This window comes from Gallus gallus, chromosome 10 (assembly GCF_016699485.2).
Source record: "Gallus gallus isolate bGalGal1 chromosome 10, bGalGal1.mat.broiler.GRCg7b, whole genome shotgun sequence".
Classification (NCBI taxonomy): Eukaryota; Metazoa; Chordata; class Aves; order Galliformes; family Phasianidae; genus Gallus; species Gallus gallus.
In genome coordinates, this window is record NC_052541.1 from 8,036,001 (window position 1) to 8,056,677 (window position 20,677).

The window sequence follows — 20,677 nt, forward strand, 5'->3', positions numbered from 1 at the left end:
TAAATTTATAATGCTTATTTTCTGCTGCCAACTTTTGTGTCCTGTACATCTTGGTTATCATATATTCACTTATGGCTTGTTAATTTCCTTAAGAATGAATAGAGTGACTCCTGCCCCCCTCTCCACTTACAGATCACATGAATGTCAATTTTGGTTTTGGTGGATCGTGTTATTCTTCAATCATTCTTATTTATTCTTATGACAACCTGAAGAACAATCAGTATTTTGTTGGTGTTTTTTTCTTTTTCCACACAGATTTATAAGATGTGCCTACCAACTTGTTTTCTACCCTGGCAGATGTTGTATAAATCAAAAGTATTGCCAATTAAAGTCAACACACCAAACTGAGTCTTCTTACGGACTTTCCACAGCAGTTTGTTTACAGAAGTCCAAAGCTAATACTTATTTAGAAGTGATGTATTTATTTATTTAAATATTCTGTCTGTTTGGCTACTGCAATTTCAGGCAAATGTCTGTATCAGTTATGAACATGAATTGCAATGTAACCCGTTTTTTTTGAAGGACCAAAAATGTTTCTGGAATAGGAGCTAATAAGGAAAAAAAAAAAACCCTCTATATTATATGTAGCCTCTGGTTACATTAAGAATGCAAGAATAAGTGTTAAAACTTGGTTCTTAAAATATTTTACAAAGTAATGTATTCTTCTTTAACAGCAACATGTAAATATTAGATTTTTATCATAACCTACACAGAATATTTTAAAAGTGCAATATAATTTGACTACTCTGGGGCTAGGATAAAGATGAAAGAAATTTATACTGAGTAAATGTAGTTTTTTCTATTACATAATACCAAGATACTGAAGTGCTTGTGGACCAGAGTTACTGTAGTTTAACTCAGTGCCTTTTGAAGTTATCATCAGGTTTCTGACCAGTAAAGTATCAAACTCTACTGTAGGACACAAATACATTTCAATGTACTTAAGTGTCTGAATTTATTTTAATAGAACTCTTTGCTTTTCAGAGGGTTGCAGTGGAACTTTGTCATGCATTAACTTTAATGAAAGTTCCTGTGTTCATAGCTCCATCCAGTTCCTGAAAGCAGTGAGGACTATTGCAGCCAACTTCTGAGCTAAGTGACTACTGAAATGCTGTTTAAAAAGAAAGAAATAAAAAAAAAATCCTTTTGGATACCTACGTTTAGATTGGATATTAGATATTAAATACTATAACTGTCATATTTTTGTCATGCATATTATATGTAACTATTTACTGTATAAAAAGAGTCTACATAAAATTGCTTTGATGTAAGCCTTAAATCTTACAGCACACTTCAATCTTCTTTCGTTGTCTTTTTAGTTCTCATGAGAAGTTATGTTAAATGCTTATGGATGGTGAGTTACAGTATTCTTATCAGTCTGCTGCTGGTTTTAAAGAAGGAAAGATAACTTTGATGTTATGAGGAAAGTGGTGTTTCAAGAAAAGCTTTTTCCATGCAGTGTTAGCTGAGAAAGTTGAGATCTGTAGTACAACGGGAGGTTTCAGAAAGTGTTTGCATTAAGATGTTTCATTCTTATTAATATAAAATGATTAAACATTCCTGCTCTAAACTTTGTCAGCATTTGTTGAACTGAATTGTGGCACTGCTGGTTGTCATCAGTTCAACATCTGTGTCATGCGCTGCTGTCCCCACGCCGTACAGCTTTGTTCAGGTTAGATGCACATGAACTCGCTGCTCTGGCTGCAGTGCTTCTTGTTCTCTCCTGGCACTGACCAGACCAGTCAGCAGGGGCAGCTGCTGCTTCCTCTGTGGTGCCACAGGCAGCCCAATGCATAGAAGAGAGTAGAGGTGACACTTCCACATTTGTAAGACATTGAGAAAGTTGCTAATGTGAGCAGGTAGCCACAAGGAATCAGAAACTGAAACAGGTGCCCCCAGAGGTTAGTGCATCTCTGTCTTTGAAGGCAATACAACCTCAGCTGAATGGGGCCTTGAGCTATGGGCTGTAATTTGTCATGCTTTGAACAGGAGTTGGCCTAGATGACCTCTAGCAGTCTGTTCCAACCAACTGTATGAGTCCCAGGGACAAAAAACAGCCTGAAAACGAAGGACTGCAAGTATTGCATAAGAGAAAGCCCAGCTGCCCTAGCCCAAAGCAAATGTGTTTACTCCTATTTGCTTTTGGCGTCTGCTTGTAAACCGGCTATCTTCATACCTTCCCTCATAACACTACTGTGTGTGTCTGCCATTTCTGCCCATCGGCTGGCTCCCCATCTTCTGCGCCTGCGGCCTAGAGCTGACGGGCAGACACCTCTCCGGCCACAAGCTTTAGGTACGCCCAGCGCACAGCGTTTGGGCCTTTCCGGCTTTCCGGGCCGCCCTGGCCCTGTGCACGCAGCAGGGGGCGCCCGCGCCCCGCCACAGCTCCGCTACGGCCCCGCGCGGACTCCATTTCGCGGCGGCGTTGGCACCCTGCGGCCACCAGGGGGCGCCGTGCGGCCCGCGCCCCGCCGCTTCCGGTCAGCTGAGCGAGCGCTTCCGGCGGGGCCTGCGGATCGGCGCGGCGCTGCCATGAGGATCGAGAAGTGCTACTTCTGCTCCGGGCCCATTTACCCGGGCCACGGCGTCATGTTCGTGCGCAACGACTGCAAGGTACTGCCGGGGGACGGGAACGGTCTCTCGTAGCCCTGCGTGGGGCCTCAGGCGTGCTTCGGCGGCGGCCCCGTGCTGCCTGGGAGGGTCGCGGGCTGCGCGCTGCCGGCAGGCGTGTGAGCGGGGCGGGCAGCCGGGGGGGCGACTGCCGCGCCGATGTGATGTGACGCGTCCAATTGCGGCTGTCACAACAGGGCCCGCATAGCCGCTCGGGCTTCGTGTCGGCCTGACAACTGTGTACGCTTGGCGCTGCAGTGTCCCAGCCTCCGTCTTGTTCCGTACCGCGCCCATAGGGCACCGCAGACCCCGGTGTGAAATGAAGCTTTCCCAAATCGCTTCCTTCCGCTGCCGAGATGTCAGAACCGATACCGGCACGGCCGTTCCGCCGTCTGAGTCACGGCCTCGGGAGCCGGGGCTGATCCGGCCGGACGCCGCTCCCTTTCCCGGGGAACGGCCGCGAGGTTCGGTGGTGTTACGGCTGTCAGCGCGGGGTGGCTGAGCTGTGTGCGGGGCACCTCGGGAAGCACGGGAGCCGCGGGTTTGGCAGAGCTGAGGGGAAAGCTCGTGGCCAGGGAATGTAGAAACGTAACTATTAAGATGGTTAATAAGGACTTAGTATATTGTACTCAATTTCTTTAGAAGCCAGGCCACGCTGGGTGAGCCCTGGGTGGCCCGGTCTGGTGGGGGCACCTGGCACACCGCAGGGGTTGGCGCTGGGTGGGCTTTAAGGTCTCTTCCAACACAAACTATTCCACAACTGTGTTTCTCCTTTTCCTTTCTTATCTCAGTGGCATCTCTCTACCTACTGCTTTTGACTGGAAGGCATCGGCTGGACGTGGGGCAATTTGGGATAGAGTTGAGGATAGGGTTCTTCCTAGCTCAGTGTTTTGCTATCTACGTTCAATACTGCATTAAGTGAATGCTATTGACTGTGAGGTTTCTTTTATGCATCCTTAGCAGTCCTGAAGGCACCACCTGGATGCACATAAGATGCTTCCATGGCTAGCAGGGGCAGATGACTGAAGTGAGTCTGGCATAATGTAGTTATAAAATTGAAGTACGGTGGTTTTTTTCTATGGCTGCTTTCAAGAAAGGTATTCTAAGTTGGGAGTAGCAGAGTGGGATCTAAGTGTAAAAAATGAAATGAAATAGCTGATAGTTCTTTATGGGTACAGTAGAAACTGTTTAATGGTAAAAGATATTTTGTTATGGATTGGATCCTGTGATCAGCCTTTGGTAACTATTAAAGACTTCATAACAACTTGAGAATTAAATAACTTGTGCTTATTCACGTAATGAAGTGCAGTAATACACGACAGCTCATGTGTCGTGGGCAGGATGACAGACACTTTCTCTATGGTAACTTCCTTCTATACCTGATGTCATGATGCAGTTGTACAGCTCATTAAGTGATGTTGGGAACCCCCTTGGTAAGGGGCTTTTTTTTTGTCTTTTTGGTAACAGGGAGGATGAAATGGATGCTGCCAGGCTGTATCAAATATTTAAAATTATCTTTCTTCCTATCAGTTTTGATTTAAAGTATTGAAAATGAGCTGCATAGATTAAATAAAATACGGCAGTGACTTGAAAGTATAAGCCATTTGCAGTTTCAGGTCACTGTGTGAAATAAATGACCTTCATAGGCCATATTTAATGAAAAGTCTTCTTGAACAGTAGACCGTTTAGTGGTATTTAAATGCTGGAAATTTAATGGTGTTTTCAGTGGTATTTAACAGTGTTGCAGACAGTTTTCTTTCACCTTGAAAATGAATACAAAACTGGTTTTTATTGTTTTTCAGTTCAGCACCCAACAGGGATCTGGGGTTATGCTGTTGTGCATTGATGACTTCAAGATTGTGGTTTAATTTGAACTAATTTTGGTAATAATTCTTCATGCATTGAATTTTGTGGTTTATAGGTTGGAGCGGTAGAGTCTTAGCGGAACAGGAATGTTTTGGTTTTGAAGGAGCTGTCATATGAAGAATAAAGCAAGTGCTGCCATGTGTCTCTTGGATTTCAAGCCAAGGAAATAGTTCCAGCTGGATGTAGGGATTTTGTGCCCATCTTTATTAGTCAGTCAGATATAACCCCACAAATTCACTTAGAATGACATGAGAATAGAAATAAAGCATTGTAATTCACTTCTGTAGGTGAGTGGGATAACCGTACGTGGCAGTATGTAGAGATCTGTAGAATAGATAGAAAAATGGGAGCAAGAAAAAACAACAGAAAACAGTCAGTGTTGTGGTGTGTACTGTAATTGCTGTCAGTAAGTTCAGTCCAAGATGTGATAGTGTGCTCAGGACTCCTCCTGCGTGCTGCTCTGTAAGGTTTAAAGCTCCATCCCTAAAGACTGACTTCTTTGTTGTTGTTGTATTATCGCATAGAAAAAATGAGAGGAGTGAGGATTTTTTTGTTGTCAGAATGGCTCTGTGTCTAAAAAGTGCTGACAGGTGTAGAAAATTATTTCTTCACAGTACAGGTTTGGCTTTATCTTTTTTTTTTCAGATGATACTTCTCACAACTCTCCTGTATTTTATTTATAACCAGCTTAGCTGTGTTTGTGTGTGCCAATGACAGCTGTGAAAGTGACTTTATGAAGAAAAAAAACAGAACAGTGCTTGAATTTGTTTAATGAGTGAAAACTTTATCAAAGAACAAAACTATTGGTGTTTGTATCACTGTGGGTGATGCAGGTCCTTACGTATTATCCTCGTGTTGTTCTCTTTCTGAACTATGAACGTATGGGTTCCAGTGATGTTTGTAGTCAGAGAGGACTACTGAACATTCAGACGTTGGTGTGTCCCTCTTCCTTTCGTCTTGCTTCTGCCCCCAGTGCTTTCTGACTGCTCTCCTTATTCACATTTCACAGCTTGTTCACCTTGTCACTGTAAGCATGATTACGCTGCATTGTTTGGGAGCTCCCAATGAGGAGTTTCTAAATGCCAAATTGTACTGAGTGTCTTAGATTGCCTGATTTGTTAATTGCAGTGGTCCTGCATGTAATGAAACTTGCTGTAGTTAACATGGCACGGAACGTGAAATACATCAATGGACATAATAAAGAAACACATTGATTTAGTTTTTCTGCATAGAGTTCTGTTGAAATGTAACACAAGCATTGACTTTTGGAAGGATCATTCTTTTTGTATGTCCTAGGAACTCCAGTGTTCAGTACTGTGCCTGCATTTGGGCTGGAACTATGTGATGTGACTCCAAGGTTTCTTTTTTTTTTTTCTCTCCTCCTCCCTTGAAGATATTTAGATTCTGCAAATCAAAATGCCACAAAAACTTTAAAAAGAAGAGAAATCCAAGGAAGATCAGATGGACCAAAGCATTCCGAAAAGCAGCTGGCAAAGAATTGACAGTGGTAAGGAGATGAACTTGTTATATTACACAGGGTATTTCTGAGGGACTGCCTTATTCGGAGTGACTGAGGATACTGTCAGTCTGTCCCCTCGTGTTTGGAATGAAGAAGGTTTGTTGGTCAGTGTGAGGCAGTAGCAGTTTATGCATGCAGGTAAGATTGTGTAGCTTAGAACATGTGTACTCCTAGGGGGTTTCTTTTTACTCCGTGGTGTGTTCTGATGACACAAAATGATACTTTATAATATAAAATAGGTAAAAGCTGACCCCAGTTAGGAAAAATTCTCCAGTGACATAACGTGGTGCTTTGTCACACTTAACTCAAAATGTACATTAGTTTTTCAGAAGAATCAGGATGGCTGTGGATGTTTGCTGTAGTGAAAACTAGTTTTCATTTTGTAATGCAGTGTAGCTTGTGTGTGGGTGCTCCATTTCTTGTTGATACATATTGTAGCCTTCATTGCAACTGTCTTTACCTAAATTGAAGATTACCAGCTGGACTGAACCACTTATCATTACAAAAAAAAGAGCCTGTGGGCAGGGAGCAATCTTCAGATAAGTCAGTATAAAACTATGTCTCCCCCCAAAAAAGGGAAAAAATGTAGGCTTCCCCATCAGTCCCCATTCCTGTCCCAAACCCCCTACTGTCATTGATGAGATTGTTTCACAATTTCAAATGAGTTTAAATTGCTTCAATGTTTTTAAAACAAAATGGTTTATTTTTGAACTTCTTCAAAACTAGGGGCTGTGGAATAATGCTGGTTTGACCTGCACTGTATGCTGTTGATGCTACCTATACATGTTCAGTTTTGCCTTCCGTGTGTCTGGTCTGCTTTGTAGTTTCTACTCCACAGTAGAACTCTGTTGTGTGTGTCTTGTTAAGAAGAAGGTCAAAGGAGACGGATCGGTAAATAGTTCTCTTCAGGTGAATCTCTGTGGCTTCTGATGCTACGATGTCTAACACTTTCATGTGTTAGCTTCTTGGTTAGTAAAATACAGGAATTTATATTCTGAAACAATCAAAAAAAAAAAACCCCCACCAAAAATACTAACAGTTGAGTGCTGCAATAAGAATGTATGGATCTAAATATGTTTCTGTATATAATCTGTATATGCTCTTTCTTAATATAGGACAATTCATTTGAATTTGAAAAACGTAGAAATGAACCAGTAAAATACCAGAGAGAGCTGTGGAACAAGACTGGTGAGTCGTTTTGGAGAGGAAAAAAAAAAAAAAGAAAAAAAAAAACCTGTGGGAAGTCAACCTCTAAAGACCATGTTTTCAGGAGACATGTTAGGATATTTATGTTTTGTAGTGATTGTTCTTTGAAGTTACTGCAGTGACGACCAGATTTTTAGATGTGGAGCACACGTGAGTTGTACGCAGGTGTGGGCTTTCACTGGGTTTTATTCTTTCAGATGCGGGTTGGCAAACAAACTGTAGCATTGCTCTAATTTGAATTGCTCTTTGACAAACCACAGTGGTTCTCCAACTTTCTGAGAGTCTCTCAGTGTAAACCTTCTACACAGTGATACCACTGTTTGTTGTTGGTCATTCTGCTTTAGTTTGTTTTACAAATAATTGATATAAAATGGAAGAGTTACTTTGTAAGCCAAGAGTAAATGCTGCAAAGGGGAAGATGGTAACTTTTGTTTGATTTCCAGTAAGGTCTTCTGTTGTAATGCTTAACTGTAGGAAATATTTGTAGGCATAAAAGTGAAAACATTACTAAGTTTTAAAATATGATTTCTTGTAGTTGAAACGCGCTCTGCTAAAGAAGCATGTCTTTTCAACTGTATGTATGTAAGCATGCTTAATGCAACTTCTGCTTTGTTTCAGTTGATGCAATGAAAAGGGTGGAGGAAATAAAGCAAAAACGCCAAGCTAGGTTTATTATGAACAGGTGAGGAGATGTATTTGTGTTATGAGAGCTCTTGCACATCTGCATTAGAAATTCAGTCTTTCCAAAGCAACTATGAACAAGAGTTTTAAAAGGCTCTTTGCTTTGCTATGTACGTATATAGCAGTCAAAGCAATGGGACAAAATAGTTTGAGTGGACCATGCTCTGCTACCTAACTACTGTGCTGTATTGACTGCCAAAGAAAATGTAGCTTTTGGACACTCAGTGGTAGTGGAGTGTTTCATTGTTTGTGGTTTGGAGTCTCAAACAAATTTCTGCTAAGAGTTAATACAGTGCTGACATTTTTCTTTCTTTCTGATCTTGGGTCCAATATATGTTTGAATAAGTTTTCAAATAATTTTGCCTTTGTTTCCTTATAAGAGTTATTTGCTATTGTATACCTTCAGCTAAATATGTGCTTTGCATTAAATGGAAAACTTGCACCACCTCTTTGAAGGTAATGTCATTTCTCTCCTTGATAGACTAAAGAAGAGCAAAGAATTGCAGAAGGCAGAAGACATCAAAGAAGTCAAACAGAACATCCACCTTCTTCGTGCTCCACATGCAGGTAAGAGCTTGATGTACCTGCTTTGCTTAGGTTAACTTATGTGTATGGTTTGGTGATTAATACTGTGGGGTTTTTGTTTGGTTGGTTGGTTGGGTTTTTTTGCTACGTCTTATTCAACTGCATATGAATGACCATATGCAATTTTTTACAATTAAATTGGCTATTGAACGTAGAGGACAGCTCTTGCTACTTGTTGATTGATAGAAAATACAGTAGATAAATTGGGTTTTTTTTAGCTAATTGTGAAAATGTAGGTGTTTTGTAGTTCTTTGTGTTGAAACTCATGTGAGCACACTTTTTCTACAAGGTAATCTTAGCTTTTTTAATATAATGATATTTCTACCAGTTTTCACTAAAATCTCTGCCTACTACATGTGAAATTTCACATATTCTTTGTTTGTGAACTGCATTCCTGTTTTCCAAACCTCTTATAACAAGTACTAATTTGTGTTAGATTATATTGATAAAAGTGAATTTTAAAATATTTATTAAAAAAAAAACCAACAACTAATGGAGCACAGTAATAAAAGCTGGAATAAAATATCCATTGGTTCTTGTATAAAAATTACTAGTGATTTTGTCTCAGTTGGAAGTGGGATATATTATTAGATCTTAACTAGAATTCTGTTGCCCTTTTTTTCAGCTAATATGTTTGCATAAGCTACAGTGTATGATTGTAGGTGTGTGAAATGGGCTTTTGTCAGGATATACTTAAATTTTTTATTCATTTTTTGACTGTGCTTGTGTGTTAGGTGAGTGCTGCACAATAACATGTAGTGCATCTTTCTCAAACGCTTTCCTCTTCAGTCTCTTGGATGAAAGAGAGCAAAATCAAAAGTCAGTCTTGTGGGTTTTTTTTCTCTTTGGTGAAGTTATTTAAAATTAGCATTATTGCCACCCAGTGCAGCATTCAGGAGGGCTTAAATCTTCATATATAACGAATGTGTGAAGGCCATTTGTCTCTTAAAATTAATGCTTTGTTTTTTTTTCTATGCAAAGTTCTGCTAGGTATTCCTAGCTATATCAAAGCTTGTCATAGTAGATGAAAAAATACTTTGACTGCATTTTAGATGTTGTAATAACAGTGGTATCAGCTTTTCTATCATAACAATTATTTTATAACTTTAGATGGTGATGGCAATTAACAATAAATAGTTCTAAGCTTGATGGGTTTATTGCCAAACAACTGCTCACTAAGTTGTGGCTGTTGTCCCTGTTGAGGCATCTTGAATTTAATATTTCTTTGTTTTGAAGGCAAACCGAAACAACTGGAGGAGAAAATGGTGCAGAAGCTACAAGAGGATGTGGCCATGGAAGAAGACTCTTAAAACGCTTTTATTTCTTACTGTCATTTCCTCAGCAGTTAACAGTCGCTTACTGTTTCGCGTGGTGTCACTTGGAGCTGTGCTTGCAATTGAAGAAAAATACATTTTAATAAATAGTGGACACTTAGAGTTTGAATTATTTTTGTTGTTATAAAACAAAATAAGAAGGATAATGGTTTGGACAGTAATTACAGTTATCTAATTGGAGAAAACCTTGACAACAGGATGAAAAATAAAGCATGTTATTTGAGATATGTATTCTTTGTTATCAAGAAAGAAAATATAATTTTCCCTCTCCCTAATGAAAGAAGTTGGTACTAGACATTTGTTATTTTGTCTGTTCTTCTCTGGTGGTAAAAGCAGGTAAGAATGTGTAGTAATAGTAACAAGATGAAGAAAGTTGTATTATTTTTCTTCAGTGCAATGGAGAAGATTTCTTTTCACTCTGGTCTTTGGGAAAATTGTTCAGTTTGTTATGAATGCAGATTGTGTTTGTTTTATTTTCTCTTAATGTGAGTCTCCTCAAGATTACAGTGCAGATGACATCTAAACGTAGCAACGCTAACTTGTATGTAGGACTTACTGCCATTTGGAAGGTAGTAACGGTGATCACATCCAGCCTGAAGGTGGAACTGCCATCCTCCTGAGCTGCTGAAATTCAAATTTGACTTATAATGAGGTACGATTGAGCTGCTGAACAAATCACAGCTCTGACTGTTTTTTCCTAATGCTCAGGATTATTTTGATAGAAAGAAAACTCATGTTAAGCAGAGGTATTTGCATATCATGGTGGTATTTATGCAGTGTTCATCAGTACCGAGATAAATGCTCTGCTGTTTTAATCTTTGAACAGTTTATCTACAACTGTGTGATTAGAGAAGCTTTTCAAAAGTATTTAAAATAGCATTTACTTGTCAGTGGTAGTTGCCCTCTAAAATAATAATTTATGGTTCTGTTCCGAACTTGAATATGTGCTGTATCAGTTGGTAAACCTCCTACCGCCTACTTGTGTATTGTGTGGTTCAGGGAAGCTGTGTTAGAACATGGTAAGAGAGGCAATGGGGAGCGTGTGAAATAAGTAGGTGTTGTGCTGTGTTTTTCATCTTTTGATTTATGAATTATGTTCTCATGTTTAAAATCTTTGTCGTATTTATATGAGGTAAAAGTTCTAGTAATACAAACACCTAATTTCACATTTTCATGAAATAATTTTCAGTGGAGCAACTCGTTTGGCTTCCTGAGCAGCTGAAAAAGCACGTTTTATTTCCAGCTAGGGAGTTAAGTAATGGAGATTGCTGTACTGGGAGCTGGGTCTGGTTTGGCGTGTTATAGGGCAAAAGAAGGAGCAATACAAAGATGTTTAATGGCCTTTCCTCCTCCAGTTTATTAACTGTCTGGGTTTGAGGAGCGCAGGGGGAAAGTACCAATGAGATCAGTGTAAAAATAGAGGGGCAACCACTAATTTGTAGTATTTGTGGTTTTGGAACGACAAATGTTAACAGAAACTTAAAAAACTAATGGTAGGTCTTCTCTGCAGGGTAGCATTTCTGTTTTATGAGCTGTTCAGTTCTCTCTGAATTCTGCTGTTTGTTCTTGCATTCATTGACGGAGATTTGGAGGGAAGGCAGGGATTATTTGGTCTCCTGAGTGTTGGAAGTAGTTCATATGTTTCAAAGTGTCCAGCCTATGGATTTTGGTTTAATGGCCCGTGAAATATATGTGTTTTAAATATGAAAGTGTCCTATTAATTTTAAAGCATTGCTGGATTTGTTTTGCAGGATAAGTATTGAATTTTGTCCTTAATCCTGGAAGTGAGATACTTTGCCTAAATTCTAATTACAGGTTATTTTTGCTGAATTTTAAGGAGCTGATTAATGTTTGACAAGTGGCAACTTACAGTTTTCTTCAAAAATAAGTAACAGATTCAGTCTGTGCTGAGCAGAGAAAGGTAATGAATCCCACTTCACGTTATGCACTATTGATAAATAACCCTTCACACGAGGATTTTTTAACATTAAATATCATAGCGTGTATTTTTCCTGTCCACGTATCTTTAAATGAGCTGCAGTACTCGGGATTCTTTGTGTGCTCTGTAAGGTGTGTGGGGCGTTACGAGAGCCGTTTGTGGGATGCCGGCCTAAATGCGGCGCTTCCGGCGCTGCATGGTTACATTTGTTGCTTTACCCGTGAGGCTCCTTGGAACTCGTTGCGTAACAATGTAACTGCAGGCGGAGGCGGCTGGGAAGTCAGCACGGCCGTTACGTGCGGTTGTGCAGGCACGCCATCTTCCTGAGGAGCAGCGGCTCGAAGCCTTCTGTGAGCTGCCTGTGAGTACGAGTAGCTGGGGAATCCGTGAGCAGCCGAGAGCTGCACTGACACCTTAGAAATCACGTTTGCTTTAGGTTCTGTGGGACACCAAGTTAGTGAGGTGTTAGGAGCTGGAGAGAAGTGTTTGTCTTTGTGTGGTGGGCAGTGAACCCGCACGGGGCTGTCTCAAAGATGGCGGCACAGCGCTGTGGTGAAGCGCCGCTGGGGGGCGCCTTCTTGAGGTAACGGTCAGCAGCGGTGTTTGGCGAACTCCTCCATGGCTCTGCAAGAGGTAACATTTGAAAATGTTTCTTTTCGCTCTTGGTCATCGATTGCTTTGGTGATCCATCCTTTGCTTCAGGTGTCTGTGGAACCTCATTGGGTTTTGGTACAAATTTTGGTCGAGTCAGCGCTCTCTGTGGTGGGTGGTGGTGGTGGTGGGGTTTCTGTTCCGTTTGCTTTTTTTTTTTTCTTTTTCGTTTTTCCTTAAAGCAAAAACCATTTCAGGCTTTCCTTTGTCACTGAAAAAGAGCCAGAAAAAATGGAGGTCACTGCGTTGTGACCAGGCTGTGCTGATGGTGCACAGGTGTTCCTCAGGGAGGGGCCTCCCCATGGTGCTGGGCGACCCGGCGAGCAGAGCCGTGCTGGGGGGCAGCCCTGCCAGCTGCGGCCTGATGGCCGTTTTGCAGACGAGCAGAGAAACCGGAGGGTGTCAGGAGTAGTCACCACGTGTCGAAAATAAGGTGTTTCTTTTCCTCTTAATGTATGGAGATGACAAGCCTTGTTTCTTCTAACCTCCTAAATATTAGAGTTGCTTGGTTGCCTTTTAAATATTGAAAAACAGTTCCCAAGAGAAACTTGATGGTGAGTGGTGCAGTAAATTGTGTGTGCTGTAGCTTATGTAGCTGCCTGACTTCAGAAATGTGCAGTTTTACAGTAAGAGCGGTGGAGCCCCAAGCACCTGCACAAGATCTGTCCTTTTGCAGCACAAAGAAACATAAATCAGTTCAATATGTTGACATGGACATATGTGTCAGTGGCTGGAAAAGCAATATAGACAGCTGCTAATAGGTCCGAAGGCTTCTGTGCCGAGAGAAAATATTTCAACCTTCAGGCTGTTCGATCCCTCAATTACTGTTCTGCTCTCAAAAATTCAATCTCCTCTCCTGGCCTGACTTATTTATGGCTCGCACTGAGCTGCGACCAGAGGGAGCAGACAGCAGAAGTAAATCAACGGCTGATAAAATTGTTTGAATCTGCTGTCTGTCTGCCTGTTATTAGATATGAAATTTTTAGGCCTTATGCAGAGAAATACAGAAGATTGATTTTTAAAAAAATCAGTAATAAAAAGTCCAAATTTGATGATCAGCTGTTCTGATCTAATGTCAAGCTGCTAAAAAAAAGATGCTGAATACTTCAGTGCTATTTGCTAAAATATGGGAAAGTTTTTTCCTGTGACCTCATGTGATAATTGTAACCACAGTGTTACCCAGAGCAGGTGGGGGCACGGAGTGTGGTTTGAGGGGAGAGCTGAATTTGAAGGTGTACTTCGACGGTGTTTTTTTTTTTTTCCTTTCCCCTCATTTAGATCTCTCATTTTGTGTTTTGTTTGGTAAAGTCACTCTTCATTAAAATGTTCTTTGCGTACTTTTTAAAGATGAAGGAACAGCAGTTTGTCTTACACGTATATGGCAGTAAAGGTACGTTATTGAAAAAAGAAGGATATCAGCTCTTGCCTTACAAGCATAGAATCACAGAATGGTTTGGGTTGGAAGGGATCCCATGGATCATCATGTTCCAACCCCCCTGCCGCAGGCAGAGCCATCAACCTCCAGATCTGATAGTAGTCCAGGCTGCCCAGGGCTCCATCCAACCTGGTCTTGAGCACTTCCAGGGATGGGGCATCCACAGCCTTTCTGGGCAGCATGACTCTTTAGTGAAGTTGTTTCAGCACAGGACTCCTGAACAGCAATAAATGTGTTATTTATCAGGCATTAATAATACTGTGCTTGCATGGCTTACCACCTGGAATTGAGGCAGGGATCTCTGCATAATTGAAAAGAACTTGCTGTTTACTGTTAATGTAAGCTGTTTTCTGTAAAGCTCCACTCTGTGCAAAACTTGCTGATTAAGAGAATTGCTTCAATAATCCACTTTGAGTGAAGTGATTTCCGAGCTGAGAATTTGAGAGCTTTCTTAGTTCTTGTCAAAATAAAAAGCTGTCATAAATTCTGTGTTGGAGGTAGCAACGTTTCAATATCTGTTTATGCAAGATATTGCCCAGGTTAGTGGTTTTTTTTACAATCACTATGGCAATTCACCCAATGAAACAGGACAAGGTAAGGTGAGCGGTGGAAACATCAAATGCTTTTCTGTCACACCGTGACCAATGCTGTCATTCCCAGCACTGAGCAAGTTCAGGTTTGTGCTTCAAATCCCCACGTATTCAGGCTTGACGTACTCTCTGACGCAGAACTTGGGGATGGAGTGACACAGGCCATGCAGGTTTAGATCTGTTCATAAAGTTGGCAGACCCAAACTTATTTGTCCTCAGACTCAGTTGTGAAGACAGCTCTCTCTTCTAACAAACCCAATGAACCTGATGCTAGGTTTGAAAGGCAGAACCAGCCAGGCTGGCCCCTGGGCTGCTCCTGACTTCTCTGGTTAGTTGTGTCTGGTTACAGATGGAAAGTCATTCAAGGTTAATTCGATTAGCTCCACTGAGCATGAGAGTAATCTCTAAGGGATATTTTTCCTTTGAAATAGAAGATACATATATCATCATGTGATCCTAGTTCGTGTGTGATATTTAGTAAGAAGCAGTAGTTACCCTTGAGCAAGGGATAAATTTGTAACGATCTATACTCTAATCCACGGTTCCTTGTGGCTTGGCCTCATTACTGCTTGGGGTGCCTCATACAGAGGGGGGGGGGGTCCCTTGGGATATCTGGGGAATACTGTGACACTGCTTTCAAAGAACTTGGGCTTTTTCTTCATGGATGCATGTCTCTGTGCCTGGTGGTGACCGGGGAGGAGATTTTGTCACTGGCACTTTCACAAAGATGATACAGAGGTGACAAGAAGCATTTTTCACTTTCCACAGCTGATGCAGATTAATTTGTTTCCAAAGAGAAGGAGATAGCGCCTTGAAAATTGCTTTCGGTGTTGAAATCTCTCTGCCTCAGACATACTAGTTCAGGTTCTGTTTAAAAATGTGAACAGAGGAGCCATTCTTAGGTCAAACTAGAGGTGCTTGAGCAGGGTAAAAACCTATATTCCTCATCATAAATTTATCCACTTTCTTTGTTGCTAGAAAGTAGCGCCTGCAGGTATCAATGTTGAAAGCAAGCTGTTGTGGATTGATTGCACACAAGTCTTGTTTTAGCTCCAATTTAGTGTTTATTTACACTTGTATGGTAAATCCCAAGGTTATATTGTATGACTCTTAGTAACATTTAATCATTAGCCAACTTAACACAATGATTCAGTAGAATTTACTACAATCACATACAGCTTTTCTAGTCTGCACTTGACTCAGTTTAATTTGTTTTGTTGTACCTTATGTCACGATCTATATTCACCTGGTAATACGAGGAATATCTAAACTGTATTCTCCTCACTTCTGAGGATGTGCTAAATTTTGCTGAATTATTTCTTGCAGACTGGTCTCCTCTCTCCTCTTTCTTTTTATTTTTTCAGGTGGTGATTTGAATCTACTTTAGTGTGTGGGTTTCACTGTCCAAATCTTGCTAATAGTTTTTCATTTTCCACAGCAATTAAGTTGATCCCAATTTTGGAAATCTTCAAAGCTTTTAGGCTGGAAATACAGGAAGTGTCATGCTGGTTTCCAAAGGCCATTTAACCTAGTACTACCCATAGTGGCCGGGGTGACAGATCTTTTTGGAGAAGGGTAATAATCAGTCATACATCCAAGTGATCTCATCCCATCTCATAGTCAGTAATTTAGGGATATCACTTGGGAAATCACTGGCGAACCAGTCTAATTCTGAGACATTCTGTACTTTGATCTCTCAAATATGATGTGGCAGTAAACTATGCTTTAATTACTTATTGTGAGGACAAATTTATTTGTGTTTTAGGTTTGGTACTGCTGAGTTTTCCATAGTTCTGGCATTATGAGAAGGTGAATAATCATTTTGGTCTTGCTCTCTCTGCAACGTGTTGCATTGTGGATGTTTGTTTATTTTAGTGAACAGACATGTCCATGACTACCTGTGCATGCATCAGACATCACGTTTAGGACTTTGCTTTTAAGAGAAGCAAGATAGACAACATAAAAAAAATAGAGACACACAAAAAGTTGCAAAGGGATTAAATTCTGTCAAAACAGATCTTGACAGAAGGGCATCTGCTGCTCTTAACAAGCCAAGAATATCACCTTGAATGCTCTTTGTTCATGAGAACCGTGACTTGGAAGCAGCACAGTTGCCCTAAATGTTTGAGCAACTACTCAGATGATCGTAGATGCAGGGAAGTGTTCACCAGTATGGAGTTTTATGAATCATTTACCTTTTTAAAAGTAATTTCTGACATCCTCAGTACAGTATGCTATTTCATTTCCCACACATTACATGTAATAGCTGGGAGATGAATAGATAGCTACGGCTCAGCAGAGCTGAATTTTATTCCTGTCTCTGTTTATAACTGTATTCAAGTTGATCAGCTTTTATGAGACCTGCCTAAAATGGTCTATCTGATCCCAAGGAGTACATTCCTCACTTTCAACTTTTTCTTGCTTAATAAGGGACTGAAGTGGGACATACCCCAACAATTGAATTTTATCATAGAAGCCTACAGGACATCTTTATGTCATTTCAATCTATCTTGCTTCACCAGCTCTGAAAGTGGTTAAGTTCCTTTCATTCATTCTTTCCATCTTTTTTTGATAGATTTGGGTCACCAGCTGGAGCCCTTAGTGCCAGGTTCAGTCAATGAGACAGTATTACTGGTTATGGTGGAAGTCAGATGGGACTGTTGATGTGCGTGCATGATCCAGATCAGTCTAACAGGCCAGATGCAGTGCCATTCAGTAATGACTCCATGTACCTGACTGAGAATCAGGAGACTCCCACGAGAATGAGAAGTCAGCTGTTATTTTATTAGGCAAATGCCCAGGGTGTGGGACATCTTACTTCTTTCTGCTTCTTCTGAAGTTAAAAAATTAAGCATTCTGATACTTCTTAGATCTTGTGACATTTTGTGCTCTGTATGATGTTCCTTTTAGTCCTGTTTCAGAAACTCTCTGCTTATGTAATTTGGAAATCCTAATAGACCGACGTAAGTCTTGTGAGCAATCACATTTAGCACTGAAAAGAGCTGAAATATTCCCAGTGTATTCACAGAGGATGTATCCACACATATTTTATGATTCCAGGTTGCAGGCTTTGATTTATACCTGAAATATAATCCAGTATTTTAAAATGTAATTTAAACCTTTTTTCCTTAGCCTTTAAGCCTAAGAAGCCTATTTCAGCTAAGTATGAGTGCCCTAAAGAAGCGATGTCTTTGTCTGCAGATGAGGAAAATAGAGATAAAAGGTGAAACACATTTAAACCTGGATTTAGAATAGTGGAATTCTGAAACTCGGGCTGATCAAAACCGAAACTGCTAACTGTCCAGTTTGTTACAATGCAGCAGTATTTTGGTTTCATCTCAGCACTCAAAAATCTCTTGCTACCTGACAGTCATGAAGGTTTTTAAGGTGAAGCTGGTACTGATGGTAAAAGTCTTCTTGGCTTACTGAAAATTCAAAGGAATGCAAATATGGTATCCGAAGAAACAATGTATGGGCTGTAATACTAAATGCATTCAGTAGTTTTGTGGATAATTCTTAAAAGTCTTCATTTTCTCTTTGAAACAAAACAAGAAAGGCCCATTAATTAGTGCCCGAGAATCGTGGATGAAAATTCTGAGGGAGAATAAAACTCTTTGCTAAAATCAGATTTGTATGACCTATGTTTTAGAAACTTTATCTGCTTGAGCTATTGTAGCCTGAGGGAAACAATTATCTTTCTTGAAAACTTGATGATGGGATCCCAGATAATCAGTAACCCCAGGCGAGCTCTGAAGGTTGCAGAAAAAGCAGCCGAAGAAGATTTCGTTTCTTGGATTTAAAAATAAACACTCGTTTCAAGGCTTTTTATTAACATCCAGTCATTAGCATTAGAAACCCTAACCAATCACTGAGATGTCCCTTTGCTCTTCTTTCCCCAAGGTTATTTATATTAGATACATGTATTTAAAGCAGAGACCAAACACCAAAGAAGGTGTTCAGTGCATTGTGATTCCGCTGCCTGGCAGAAGATCTTGCCTTGGCAGTTACTGGGCTGATCTTGTGAAGCACTCCTGAGGGAAGGAGACTGTTCTTTCCAGAGCCGTCTTCCTCTGGTGTGGCCATCTGTCTCTACACAGTCATTTGGGCAAAAATATACACTACAAACAGGAAATTGCCCAGTTGCCAGATTAGCTGCGGAATATGCGCTAACGCTCACTCCCTCCCGAGGATTTAGTGCCAGGGTTCTTTGCTAGGGATAAAACACAATATCATATTTTCCCTTCCTGTCAGTGTTGGATTATGAACTAAATCCTGCTCATTTTACTTTCAGAAGTAGTCCCAAAGGATTTTGGTGGGATTAACTGCATATGAAAAAGCGAGCAGGATTTGGTATTCTGTGTACTTTGAAAATGAAAGAGAGGTAAACATTATCAAAAGCTTGAGCTTGCTGATGTTATTCCAGCTTGCCTTGTGATCTGAATCTTTTCTGCTGAGCATTTCTTTAAAGAAAATAGAACTTTTCTAAAGTCACTTAAAGTTCTGAAAGGGAAAGGGAGAAATGCTGTTTGTGTGGAACTTTGATTTAGCAAGGACTTCAAATAGCTGCTTGTGGTGCTTTCAGCTGAAAGCCATTCTCAAAGTCTCTCTATTTGATTTTAGTAAATTGCATTGAATCATTTTGTTAAATTGGCTACTGGTTACAGAATCACAGAATTGCAGGGGTCGGAAAGGACCTCAAGAGATCACCGAGTCCAATCCCCTGCTAAAGCAGGTACCCTACAGTAGGTCGCACAGGTGGGTGTCCACCTGTCTTGAATGTTTCCATGGAAGGAGACTCTACCTCCTCTCTGGGCAAAAACTCTTCAGTGCTACTGATCACACGATCTAACCCTGTGATTTATTGTAAAAATATTAATAAACCCTGAATTGCTGCTGAGCTGGAGTTGTGTAACCATCAGTCTCTGACACTACTGAATTCTTTCTCGTTCTCTGGAGTTAGGCACATATTGGGGTGTTTATTTTGATTCCAGGAGTTAACAGAGCACTTGATTTTTTTTTTTCCCTGTATCTTTTTCCTTTGTTATATTCTAAAGCTTCTGCTGGGGTGAGGAGGCACTGATATCTTTATGATACATTGGAGAATAATGCCCTGAAGAAGCATTATTTTCCATGGATTTACAGTCTTATGCAACAAATCTGAATTCTGGAGACGGGAACAGGGGTAGGGTGAAGAGTTCCCAATAGCAGAAGTCAATACTTCATGAACTTGAGACAGTTACAGTGTCAGCTGCCCTAGATTCTTTGTGAGGAGGGAGTGGAGGAAGTTCTGTTGAAATAGATCTAAACCATTTTTCCCCCCTCTTTTGCAATCCATTTTAATGGCTTTTCAGGAGGTAGGGATTTTTCACCTACCTTAGACGTTGACCTTTGGAGGTTGCCAATTTACAATTAGAGATTGATTTTGGAATGCTGTGTGAAATCTGTTTCAATTACTGGTTCTCTTGCAGCCTAGCACTATGAATACTCCAGAAGCCTTTAAGCAAGGTTGGCTGTAGTGGAAATGCTAAGTCAGGGCTTGAACCAGTGATTGAACACCTGGTGGGAAGGCAGGGCCAACCCAGGGGAGCTCAGGTGCATGCAATTCAATGCACCTGAGTGACTGGAAGGGGTGCAGCCAGGATCCACCCCTTCCCACACCTCATTTAAGGATTGGCAGTGGAAGCAAGGGTATTTTGCTGGAGTTCCCTGCATACCTGAGGCCTTCCAAGGGTAAGTAAATTTTTTTCCTTTGTTTCTGTGTCAACAGCTGCTGTATTTGAGCATATTCTCACTTGCTGCAGCCTGGGACTTCGTTACTATGCTTTCATTGCTGTGCTTTCCATCACAGTATGGTGTTACGCTGGCTTTCCTGAGAAGGGTGTGGAAAGGACCAGGGAGCCTACGTGCCCTGGGAGCACAGAATGTGTGGGCAGGGAGCTCAGAAAAGAATGGGGCTTTAACTTATCCAAGTTTTGCAGATATGGAGGTGTCCTGGTTTCTGTGTTAGTAGCACGCTATGGTTTGGTTGTTGCTGAGCGAGCTGCTGCCGGGTTAATCTCCAACAGGAGGATGAGGCGAGAACCGCTCTGGTGGTAGCCTGGCTGATGTCAGTAACCTGGGGTGCCGTTGTTTGTCAGAAATCAATTTCAAGATCTTGAAAATCACTAATGATCACAGGTGGAGTTGGGGCCTGTGTGGAGGTGAGCCACAGAGAAAGGAGGAAGCACTCCTGATGCCATGAGCAGTAGAACTGTGGGGTTC

At 41.0% G+C, this 20,677-nt stretch overlaps 1 protein-coding gene and 1 long non-coding RNA gene across 2 annotated transcripts in view; both read left to right on the forward strand.

Annotated features, from left to right (window-relative positions):
• Positions 1-2,484: 2,484 nt before the first annotated feature.
• Positions 2,485-11,788, forward strand: RSL24D1 (ribosomal L24 domain containing 1). Its single transcript, NM_001292085.1, is given in 6 exon segments — positions 2,485-2,613; positions 5,870-5,983; positions 7,111-7,183; positions 7,820-7,883; positions 8,364-8,449; positions 9,704-11,788. Coding segments are annotated over 6 exon segments (492 nt in total). The 5' UTR covers positions 2,485-2,532; the 3' UTR covers positions 9,778-11,788.
• Positions 11,789-12,038: 250 nt separating this feature from the next.
• The window catches only part of LOC124417127, an 86,806-nt gene continuing 78,167 nt past the window's right edge, over positions 12,039-20,677 (forward strand). Inside the window, exon 1 of the long non-coding RNA XR_006931129.1 lies at positions 12,039-12,101. This is a non-coding gene — a long non-coding RNA (uncharacterized LOC124417127). The remainder of the gene's footprint in view (positions 12,102-20,677) is intronic.